General features: G+C 39.3%; 1 protein-coding gene and 1 long non-coding RNA gene across 4 annotated transcripts in view; one reads left to right on the top strand and one right to left on the bottom strand.

The window, feature by feature from the left end:
• On the top strand, nt 1–7749 carry LOC149919929 (uncharacterized). The gene is made up of 3 exons (XR_016458994.1): nt 1–443; nt 6013–6117; nt 6656–7749. It is a non-coding gene; the product is annotated as an uncharacterized LOC149919929 (long non-coding RNA).
• The window catches only part of MAP3K7CL (MAP3K7 C-terminal like), a 27726-nt gene continuing 18391 nt past the window's right edge, over nt 3032–12366 (bottom strand). For all 3 annotated transcript variants that reach the window (XM_090121621.1, XM_090121615.1, XM_031612632.2), the window contains one exon: nt 3032–4209. In XM_090121621.1, the coding sequence (XP_089977747.1) occupies nt 4029–4209 (181 nt within the window). In that variant the 3' untranslated portion in view covers nt 3032–4028. The remainder of the gene's footprint in view (nt 4210–12366) is intronic.

Genomic DNA, 12366 nt, shown 5'->3' with positions numbered 1-12366 from the left:
AGCACCTCAAAGACGGCAGCTGCAAGCTGGTTGAGCACTTTGCTGCCATACCCCAGCACCCATTCACAGTGTCCTACAACCTGAACTTTTGGAAGACATGTGAAGAACACAGTGATCATCAGACCATGTCATGACATCACCAGTCAACTGGATCTGCACTCCGGACTATTGCTCTGTTCTCCAGAAGGCGTAAGGATGCATGGGCTGAGAATGAGGGAACTGAAGGAACTGAGGTTTAGAAGGGGGAACTGATGATGGTCACACAGAAATGCTGAATGACTCACGCTAAAGCCCTTGATTTCTACAGCTTTAACCACTGGACTATGCAGTCTAGAAAGCCTGGGTTGAGATATTTTGTGAATGATTGCAGTCTTTTATTCATCTGGCTGTGACTAACACATGATATGCCTTTTAAGGAACGCTGAAGAATCTATTCTAAGAAGGTAGGTTTTCTTTAATTTTAAATGTTAATTGAACAGCTTTTTATTCATCTGAAGCATCATCTCCAAATCAAGGCACCCAAGAGAGGAAACAGTGAAGACTGCCCATCCAACTTTACCTTGCTTCCCTCTTCTCCCTCTCCTTGCACCTGGTCTGCTCTAGTACCCAGCACTTGGTTTTTCCTCAGACAAGCCAAGCAGGATAGGCAACTGGGGGCAGCTTTTTGGTACTTGGTATTCTCCTCCTCATTCAGAAACAGCTCCAGGGCTCCCTTATTACACACCTTTCAGTGCCACTTGAAGACTGTTAAGAGTATCTGTATGGATTTTCCAAGGATATTCATAGAATTATAGAATCATTTGAGTTGAAAGGGATCCTTAAAGGCCATCTGATCCAACTCCCCCCCAGTGAACAGGCATATCTACAGCTAGATAAGGTTGCTCAGAACCCCATCTAGTCTGACCGTGAGTGTCTCCAGGGGCTGGGCATTCACTACATCTCAACTCAGCATGTTCACCACTGCCTGACCCTTATCCATGGGTCTTCCACTTACTTTTCCCACTGAAAGATGCATTAATTTTCTTAGTATGTGCTCCCACCCCTTCTCTCATATAGAACTGAGGCACACAGATTAGAACACAAAATGCCCATTAATACAGCTTGTTTGGAGATACACAGAGTATCACAGACTGGGGCATTTAGCATCAGAGAACACTTCAAGAGTCGAAAGTCCAACTTTTGTGGGTATTAAGGCTCACTGATTTGGGAAATTGGAGCCACAATGCATTCTGCCAAACTTCCTCATAGTCATGCTGGCCAAAATCAGCAGTCCTCCTGCTATGCCTATACCTGAAGCAAAATTTCTCTCCCTGAGACCTTCTTCTTTAGTCAGTGCCCAGTTTGCATTCTCCTCCAGGAGAAGAGTGGCACAGCTTCTCCAACCAGCAGCCCCCCTGCTCCTTCCAGTGCTGTCATTCTGAGCATCAAGCAAGCGCAGAATGTTAGGTGGGGGAAAATGAGCTCCATGTCATGGTCACAAGGGCCTCGGTGGCAACAAAGCTTTTTAGACAAGGGGGATGACACATTTCCGAAGATGATTAATCCACAAAAGCCACCAGAATAGAGATAACCTCGGAAAGAGGAACATTAAAAATAGAGAAAAAAAAAAACAAAAAACACGCTGCCAAACCCAAACCTGCTGCAGGTTCTTATCTTCCAGACTTTTCACATGTAAAAGTACCCTAGGATCTGGCTGCTTTGAGACCACATGAGTCATATCCTTGCTAACTGGAATACTTAAATTAAGCTTGTTCAGCACTTGTTACGATGGAAGGAAGTTAGTAAAAATAGGAAATGGATAGCACAGGTCTTGTTTCTTTAAACCCATTTACTTTACTGCTTTCTTAAGTGGTCTGAAGCAAATCTGTTTGTCATTGTAGCGGCATGTTTATTTTTGCTAACTCAAATAATAGCAAGGAATACACTTTCTCTGTGTAACAGACTATATCTGCACAGTTTTATACGTTTAGAAACTCCTGCTATCTGAACCTTTTGCATGTCTTTCCTTGCCCTTTTCCTTTGAAAATTCCACTTGTCTACTCTCTTTGAATCACATTGTGTGACCTGCTGTAGGGAACTTGCTTTAGCAGGGAATTGGACTCGATAGTCTCCAGACATCCCTTCCAACCCCTATGATTCTGTGATATTGTGATCCCAGATTCCACAGCATCCAGTGCCCAAAACAGAATCCTGAAGCCTGCACAATGTATGTTAGCCATCAGAATAGCTTTTCCAGCATTCCCAAGTTTGACATCCCAAGTGCTTTTTATTCATTACCGTATTTTTTCTCTCCAGCATTCACAACACAGAGTGCAAACTGGGTCCTCAAGTAACAGTAGGTTCAGAAAGAGAAACAGAATCATAGAATCTCTTGGGTTGGAAGGGACCTATAAGGATCATCAAGTCCATCTCCTGACTCCACACAAGGCCACCCAAAATTCAAACTCTGAGTCTTCTATGAAAGCCTATGTACGTCCAAACGTGTCTTGAACTCAAGGCTTGTGGCCTTGACCACTGCACGATGTTTTACTGCTCATAAAGCACTCCACCAGCAAACAGGCACATGTGATTACTTATTACCCTTTACGTCTTTGCTGGGGTGGGGTGATAGAACAAGTGCTGTGCATATACACTGCCCTGGCATCCCAGATGGAGAAGTGGGCACAAGGCTGCACTCTCATGATCTCATGCTCTCCTGTTGCAATGTGAGGCACTGGCAGCAAAGCAGGGCCTGCCTCCACTCTGCGCCATGGGGAACGCTGAGGAGAAGAGGCAGCTCATGCTCCAGTCTCTGCTGCCAGAGGCACTGGGGTGCCAAAGGACTTCCCTAGGAAATGTTCAGATGAACCTAAAACCTAAGAGGTTACTGATAATAGTCACACTTAAAGTTATGGCAAAAATCATAAGTTTTCAATTACTAAGACATTTTAGAACTGATGACAAATCAAGTTTGTATTGAATTCCAACCTCATGAAGATGTAACAAGACAAATTAACAATTCGAGCTAAAAATACAGGGAGCTTTAATAATGTTCAGAACATAAAATGGTTTTTCTATATTTGCTTTTAATGAAAAAAATACTGTATGAGTAGAAATGGAAGTATAACAAAGAATTTCAATTGAATTAGGAAAATACAGGGATAAATAGAGCAAGTAAAACAAGCATTTTAATTCCAGGTTATTTGTGTATCCTGGAACTCTTGTATGTACTTATAGTTACTTACGTTTCCAAACAGACCAGAAGATGAGAACAAAATACCCTCATGATACGCTTACTGACATGTTCTCAGTTACAACTGTGACGGTAGCATTCATATATTAACTTTTCATTTCTCAGATGGCAAAAAAGACTCTCAGGTCATCTACGTTTGGGGAAGGAAAGCCTGATCTCATCTGTTCCTTGCAATTTCAAAACTTACAAATTATTGTTGTCACTACTCTCACTTCATAACTAGTAACTGGGTTAATTCAATTTTAATGTACAACTTATCTGATTTTATACAACAGAGTAAAGCTGACACGGGATAATAAAGTCTAGTTTTTACCCATGAGGAGATCCGTTTTAAGATAACTTCCAAACACTTTAGGCATGAGGAATATAATTTTAAAAATCTTCACCAAACTAAAATTAACATACGTGTATTCCATATATTAACATTGTCCCTGCTGTATGCCTTAGTATGGTCCAAATTCCCAACACAGAGACTATTTATATCATTTTCTAGTGTGTCCATATCTTCTTAAATTGGAAGAAATATGTTTAGAAAAGAAACCTGATCTACTAGAACATATAATGGGGATAGATTAACTTCAATTATGTTACTTGAAATAAAATATCCATTATATAATGGATGAAATATCCATTATATTAAGCTACTGGCTGGCAAGCATTAAATCAAATATAGACTTCTACATACTCTGTATCTGTAGTAAAGTATTATAACATATTAAACAGACCTTTATTTTAAAATCTCTTTCCAGCACAGGATCAATCCTGTATTAACTGCCTGACATAAGCTAGTTGCGAGTTATGAGGATCCCTGCCTTTTTTGGTACTGTATTCTGAGCTTTTCCAGTTGTTCTACACACTGCGTCTGGGCCAGCTTCAGTGTTCGGTTCTCCTCTGTCAGTTCTGCATACTCCTTGGCCAGCTGAGCAGCATCCATGCTTTCTTTTTCCACTTGTTCCAGTCTGGCAATCAACTCCTTCCTGGCAATAATATTAAAAAGAAATTCACAAAGATTAAAAATGGCAGCAAGCAAAATACATATTGTCATGGGTTAGGAGAAAGCTGGAGTACACCTTGTTGATAGGCATTACCTGAGCTGCTGTGAAATACACACCTAGAAAACATATCTGCTACAGATGCTCTTTTTCCTTTAAAAGATTAATTCTCTGATAGGTTTGTTCTCCTGAGGCCAAACCTGCAAAATGCTGAGGACCTTTAAGTAAATAAATATCTCTACCTTCAGTAAGAGTTCACCATGCAGCTGTATGGGGAGGACCAACATCCTAGGGACTTGAATGCTAAATTCTGCCTGTGTAAGAAGAATAGCAATTTATTTTTCTCTACCATACCAAATATATTTGAAAGCCATCAAGGTTTTCTGATGTTGTTGTCCAGTTCCTTATCTAGTTGGTATATTCTGTGAAGCACGCCTGGTTTTGTTTTCTATGCTACCAAGAAAAACGGTTCTAGAGCACACTAGGCACACATATCTGAACTAAACAAATTGCTTCTTTTCAGTTCTTATACTCAGACCTTACTTCTGCTGCTGCAGCATAGTCACCAACTGCAAACCTGACCCCTCCTGGCCTTTTTGAGAGCAGACACCCAAGAATTCAAGCTGTTTGCTCCATCCCAACTGGAGTCACCTGGTGCCCTGTGTTCCCAGATTTGGCCAGAAGTCGCAGGCTACTGTAGACCATCAGCTGAAATTCCCTCTGCAGGAGTTAAGATAGTGGAGGCCTTAAAACAAAACATGCTGAGCGCATATGAGATATCTAATCGCACTCCACTTAGTTACCCAGCAGACTAGTCTGACCTCTATTTTATTTCCCTTTAAGTCAAATCATTTTTCATCTCTGCTACAAGAAGTCTCTTTTAAAGGGTTCTTGGCTCTTTTGATCTCTCTATCTCAGCAATTAGTTAATCTTTTAACTCTTTGGAGCCCTGTGACTTTCTCAGTCATGCCAAAACAATGCTTGTAGATCATCTGTTGGAAGATGTAATGCCTTCAAAGCAGACTGCTTTTTCTGCAGTCTTTGAAGGGTCCCCTGGCAAGCTGAACCAGTGCTTTCATGCAGGAAATTCTTACAGATTAGTGATTCCGCTTCCATAGGTCAGAGCATTCACAAAAAGATAACATTTCAGTATTTGCTGATCGCTTGCATTACTTATACCTGCAAAACCACCACTTCTAGCAGTAAGATTTTAAGCACCTGGGTTTTCAAACAATTGTCCTATCTGGTCCTCTTTTAAGATTAATTTAATCTTTCTCTCTCTTTACTGCAGCTTTGAGAGATAGCATCGTTTACCCAAGGCTTTGCTGACTGTTTACAGCCACACTTACTGCAGTTCAACGAGTTGTAAGAAAGCCATGGCAGACCCATTTCTCAAAAAAATGCTTCCCATATAAAAACGAAATAGGGAAGAGTTAGCAGGCTTTACAGCACTTTAAATCATCCCCAAGTTGCAGTATATAGAAGCCCTCCTGTAGCTATGTTTCAACTTTGTTTTAGACCACTGGTGTAATGCACAGGTGAGGCAGTGGCACAGGCTGCCCAGGGAGGTGGTGCAGTCACCGTCCCTGGAGGTGTTCAGGAGCCGTGTGGATGTGGCACTGAGGGACGTGGGCAGTGGGCATGGTGGGGGTGGGCTGGTGGTTGGACTGGGTGATCTTAGAGGTCTTTTCCAACCTTTAGTAGAATTCTGTTAACATTTGGCATAATGTAGTTGTAAAAATTTTAAAACCAGCAAAGCCATTAACAGATTAATTTTTCATTGTTTAGGCTGTGCTAGATCTACTGCTCTTCAAAGTAGGCTAGATGAACTGATCATGCCAGATAATTTGATATTCCTGTTAATGGGACTATTGAACACGCAAAAAAATGCAGGTAAGATTTAGAGAAATTTTACTAGCTTAATCGCTTCAGCCCCGTCAGCTTCCACTGGAAGATTTTTGTCTCTTAGGGCCAAAAGAGAGCTTTAGCAGTACTTTCTTGCAATTATTCTACTGGTGCAGTGCTGGGCAGAAGGATTATATGACTCTTTTTCAAACTACAGGCTGCTGGCTGAGGAGTCTTCTAAACCAATTAATTTGGAATAATTATTTTCTCACTCTTTATGAGGTTCTTAAAGGCAGGGGCAATGAACACACTAGTAAGTGATCAGCATAGTAAGAGCAGATAAACCTTTTCCATGGGAAATTTTAGCACTTGTGAAAGAAAGGTAATGCCTACCCTATTTGGACTTGAGCCAGAGGCGGCACAGGCAGACAGTGTACAAACGCAGACAGCTCTATTAATGAATGCCAGTCCTGATTTGATAAGGCTGCTTGCAAGCATGGTTTTCATGCTGCTATCTAATGAAACTCAAGCAGCATAGATTTTTTTTTTTTTAATTATTATTATTATTATTTTTTTTTTTTTTCAGAGACTTAGCTTTGCTGTTGAAGAAAGCAAAAATGAGTTAAGATCAAAGTAAACTGCAGGACTCTAGGACCTCCCTTCCTTGCCCTGAGGTAGTAAAATTGCCCTCTTCTGAGTCAGCAGAACCTACTTATTCCCTTCCCATCAGGATCAACACCTGTTTACAGGGTAGGGTGATGTTTCAGGCAAATACTACCAGCCTGCCACAGAGATCTAAAATTAGAATACCAGGGAATTGCTAAATGTTATGAATGGTGTGGTTTACGAAGCTTACAAAGGATGAGGACAGTAACTAACATTTGCTTCTGATCTAATCCAGGATTTGAACTTAGCTCTCAGAGGTTAAAGAACACCGCACTAAGCTCTTGCACCATCTAGCCTTTGTTATGGATGCCTAATAAATAGATTTATCATTGTGTAATCTGTGTTTGCTGTTAATGGTTACCCCATGTTTAAATATTAACAGCACTTACAAGGTATTTTCTAAAATGGTGTTGAGGTACTTAAAGCTTTGAGACAATCTGTAACATGCACTTTAAGCGCTCTTTTCTGGGGAGGGGTTAGGGTGGGAAGGGAAGACCAGTGTGATTTGCATCATAAACCAATAAACCATAAGCAATAACAGAGAAGGAAAAAAAGAAAAGAAAATCAGCATGATCTTAGGGAAAGTATTGCTTTAGTCCTGGTCTTAATGACTTTGCCCATGCAAAGAACAGAATTACTTTACAGTAATATTCACAATGAATAAATACCAAAAAAAGCAACAGACGAAGCAGATATACATGTCTCCAGATAAATCTATTGGCAGATAGATAAACCAGACTCAAGGAAAACTGCTTCCACAGTGCAAAGACACAGGCTCGTCTCCCTGCAGTTGTGAACGATGTATTCAGGATCACACATGTGGTACAATGCACGTCTTCCTAGCTGACGTGTTCTGGTGGCCCTAAGGTCATTTACTTTTCCCATATTTGACACAGCTTTCACGTCAGGAGGAATCACGAGACCCCCGTATGATAACTGCTGACTGTAGAGACTAACCTTGCATGTTTAAAGTCCAGTAACTAATTTTTAAACTGTGAGACAGCCTGTGTTAATGTAAATAAAGCTATTTCTCAAATACCAGCAGATAAAAGATACGTATTTTTTACTACAACAGGGGAAGTTGTGGTTTCTCTTTATACTTGAAAAGCTTTAATTTCTACTGATTTGGCAAGTTAACAAGTATTTTGGATTTGCGTAAGTTAATGAAAAATCAAGTCTGGAATGAAAAAAAATAGTAAGATAAAAGGTTGCTTTTACGCCTTGACATCAGTCTTTTTCTGCTGTACCTCGAAGTCTGAAGAGGACTTTTTTTAACAGCACAGGGAAAGTCACACCAAAAAGTGTGCCTGGAGGAGCCACTTGAATTTGAGACCTTAGAAACACTCCAAGGTCACAATGACACATTAAAGCACATAGAAGGCTCACACAAAATTCAGTGGATATCTCCACTGCATATCTACCATAACATGTAAAGGAAGGAAAAACAATCATAACCATAGCAAAGAAGAAGAGTGATTCTGTACCAGGTGGTGGTCGAGTGATATTTTCTGGACAGTTATATTAGAATTGTCTGGGAGAGGAAAAAGAGAAAAGCAGCCAGAGCTAAGAATATAAGGTATAGCTAGCAACCATGGCAACTCTAATATTTAACTACATAATCCAGGGTCATTATCTAGTAATAGCAATATAACAAGTGCTCAAAATAACCAGCTATCCCATCCCTTTCACCCAAACTTAGATACCCAAAAACATCTGTTATGGAAATACATGTGTGTTTCTGGAACATAAATTAAATAACATTCTGTGACCTAAATGTGGTGTGTTCTCACTTCCCCACCCTTTTCTTTCTTTTTGATCATGTCTCCCATTCCAGACTGATTTTGTCCCTCCTACTTCATATTGCTGGCATAAAAGGGAAGAGTCTGAATCAAGACTGCAAACAGAGCTATGATGAATTATATTAGCAAAGCAAATCTATTTAATGTTCCCTTAAATTATTTCAATTTCTTGCTTCCTTTTGTCTTTTTCCTAACCTCAGTCTACCTTCTCATTGCTTTGCCCTCTGATTTTTCCATTTTTGAACCTGCAACCTCCCTTTCACATTTCCCATTTTCTTATGAAGTAGTTGTCATCTTCTCTCTCACTTACTAGTCCAGTAGATTCTCTTTCCATCTGTACTGCACACAAAATAGAGTGGCAAATATGTTCTGTTCTAGCTCTGACGAAAAGCAACCCCAGTCATTTCACACTACTCCCTTTCAGTAATCCAGCCATAGATAATCCACACACTCAGGGAGAGACAAGCCAAACTAAGAATTGAAAACCACTGAAAAGTTTCAAAAAGAGTAACTATTTTAATTTTATTCATCTTTTTATTTCTTAAAGATGCTTCTTTTATAAGTATACCTATGTGTTTTTCTATATATGAAAGGTTACTCTGAACTTTGGAGGCCAAAAAAAACCCCACCAAACCACCACACCTCCAATAACTCTATTAATTTCAGGTTGACTTTCTTTCTCCTAGCCACCAAATTAAAAAGAAAAAATCTTATTTTCTGCTTTGTGCCTGACAACCACCATCAATAGTCTGTATGCACAGTGTTACTAGTAGTAGGCACCACAGGTGCCGACACTACCAGGGGAGACTCAACATTTGAGTTCCACAGGTGAATTGATTTGTGAAGAAGAAATCCAGAAGACTAGCAGGGCCATCAGCCAATAGCACTTCTCATTGTCTTTAGTAAAAACAGAAGCTGAAAAACACTGCACAAATTATTTGTTCCCATTACAAGGGATTCTTTGTCCATTTTATCAAGTGGATATTTAAAAGAAATAGACAGGTATATTAAGCAATTGTGATTCTCCACTTCCATACATTCAAATTCAAATTTAGAAAATTAAGGCGCCTGTAACATTTCCTCATCTGCTCATGGTTCAGAAAGCTACAACATCTCCACATTTTTCATTTGATTATAACTGTTCTTTAGTTTAAAATCTCTGCATCACTTTGGACTTCTTTTAGAAAAGACAAAGCATCCTTCTCTTCTGAGAAAGGAATTCTCAATATGCATGTCACCCCAGCCATCATGATCCACTCTTCAAGTTTTCAGTTCAGCATATGATAACCTATAAATTTCCTATAACTTTTGAACTGTTACTATTGAGAATAATTTTGGATATAAATCACTGATTGCTAGACCAAAAATTTCATTTATGTCTTGCTTATCTCTACACTCATATCCTTTTCAATGTAGTTTTATATAAAAAATAAGGTAAATATGTTCTGGTCCTGCATCCTTACATGTGTGTAGAGTTGTGTATTTCCTAGTAAGATTTTAATCCACCTTCCAACTTCAACCAAACTTTAGGGGATGACAACGTCTCAGTTTTCTCAAAGGTTTAAAAAACAAACATACTGCTACAGAAAAGATAGACACCCCAAAGAGGAAAGACAGTAACATGGCTCCTCCTCCAAAGCACTGAAAGATGGAGATATATGTGGAGGGAGAGACTTTATAAATAGCTCCCTGGAGAAGAAGTTTCAGTTGGTATGTGCAGCTTTTTAAGCCTCAAAATCAAATACCTACGGTGCACCTACTAGTAGGAAATAATCTTTGATCCTAATGCTTGTTGGTCTATTTCTTTTGATTAAAAGATTTGAAAGGTGGGGAAAGGTGCTGCATAGACATCTTTCACTTTTAGGGACTTCATGGCTATGAAGCACGTGAGCATCTGGGCCACAAATGTGCAATTAGGAGGCCTGTAAGAAGGACTGTAATAGAACTCTATTTGCTGTCTTATTCAGCTGCTCTCGTATTATTGTATTTTCTGAGCATGAAATCTTATGTTCAGCAGAGGTAGGTAGAAACATGGAAACTTCCTCATGTTGTTCCACTGTTCACATCCTCTAGTGAAATGAAGGAAAATGGCAGCTTGAAACCCTTTAATTCATTCAGTGTTACAACTGCTGAGAAACTTCTGGACTCAGAGGCTGATTAGGATAGTTTTTCAGCTCAAGTAAATAATTCCATGCATGCATCTGCCATTTTCAAGGACAAAATATTTTTTCTAATGTAGCTAGTACTACAGATTGCAAAAATGTACTCAAACAGCATTTTTTTTTTTTTCATTCTTGCAAATGCAGAAACATATATATTAGTGTAGTTTTCAACAGTCTCAAGATAACTTTGTAAATGTGTAGAGCTGATTCAGGAATGCATCAATAACAATAATGAATTTGTATTGGTGGGCTCTAAAATACAATTAATCTAAGGCTGTCATTTGAATTTGTGTCTGAAGTTAAGCACCAACACTCAATATCTATATTCAGTTGGCATTTACAGAAAGGATAAGCACATATGGTTCCCTCTGAATTCCCTCGGTTATTAAATAGACACGTAAACAGCTCAGATTAGGTGATCATATTTGACAAATCATTGTAAAATTATTTGAACTGTATATCTTCTCTCTACACAATTTTTAAAGTGTCAGTTACTTTCCACTGGCCAAGTTCAATTAATAATGAATCAAGTGCAGTCACTGAGAGAATGTAGTGTTCAGATTCTTCAGGTTATCGTTTTCTTCTTTTTTCAACCACTGTGCCAGTATGCTAGAAATTGAGTGCCATGCAGATCCCACAGTAGAAGAGGATTTGGTACTGGGAAACCTCAACTATTTCTGATACATTTGGCAACAACTAACCATATTTTGTCTACGGCCATCAACTCTGATGAAGACAAGCATCACTTTCTTACTCTACGAAGTTTGGTTTCACAGTGATCTCTCTCTATATTACTTACAAGACCACAGAATTTCACCAGTTTCCACCCCCTCAGCTTGCTTTTGCAGCTACAGACTCCTGCAGATGCAAATGTGGCTGAACTGTGTGGTCAATTGGTGCTAAGATTGCCATGAGACATCTAGAATGGTTCTTCCTCTAATCAAAACCCTCTCCACTAGAGCTTTTCCGAGCCCTGCTGCTATGCAATGAATGCCTCTCTTCCAAACATGTTATAGTCTTTCTTTCACTACAGCAATCACAAGAACTTCATGCAGCATTTGGAAGTATGGTTGTGTGGTTTTATTTTCCCAATAAATCTGATATATCCACACTGAGGTATCTGTCCTTGAGGACAGCAGCACTTCTGAAGTCACCCTCAATGTGAATGTCAAAATAAAAAAGCACTTGAAGTAGAAAGTCTTCTTCGCAGTAACTGCTATTGCTTGGGGTTTGCTGCCACTCACCCTTTTTTCCTCCCTCACAGAATTCCTTTTTGTCATGTTTCTTGTAGAAAGAGTCCCAGAAAACCCACTTTGTCATTTAATAGTCATGTGAAGATGACAGGGCTATGAGTAGAGGCCATAGACAAAAATGTTAAAAATAATTTAAAAGTCTCCCTCCAGCTTAAGCACTCTGGATGTGAGCACCTAAAATATGAATGTACATAGAGATGATACCCAGAAAAAAATTTACTAACACTGTCAAGTAACTGACACCAAACTGAGGATCCATTATGCTTTTCATTAAAACATACAAAGTTAAACTGGGGAAAAAAACAACCCTAAAACTAACAAGGTAACTGCTCTAGATGATCTAGATTGCTATGTGACAAGGATAAAGTGTCCCGATGCTGTATTGAGGGTTTTGAGGGACTTTGTAGAACTGAAGGC

This window comes from Phasianus colchicus, chromosome 1, assembly GCF_987193195.1.
Source record: "Phasianus colchicus chromosome 1, bPhaCol1.hap1.1, whole genome shotgun sequence".
Lineage (NCBI taxonomy): Eukaryota > Metazoa > Chordata > Aves > Galliformes > Phasianidae > Phasianus > Phasianus colchicus.
The sequence above is the reverse complement of the archived record's forward strand: the minus strand, read 5'-3'. Positions and strand labels throughout refer to the sequence as shown.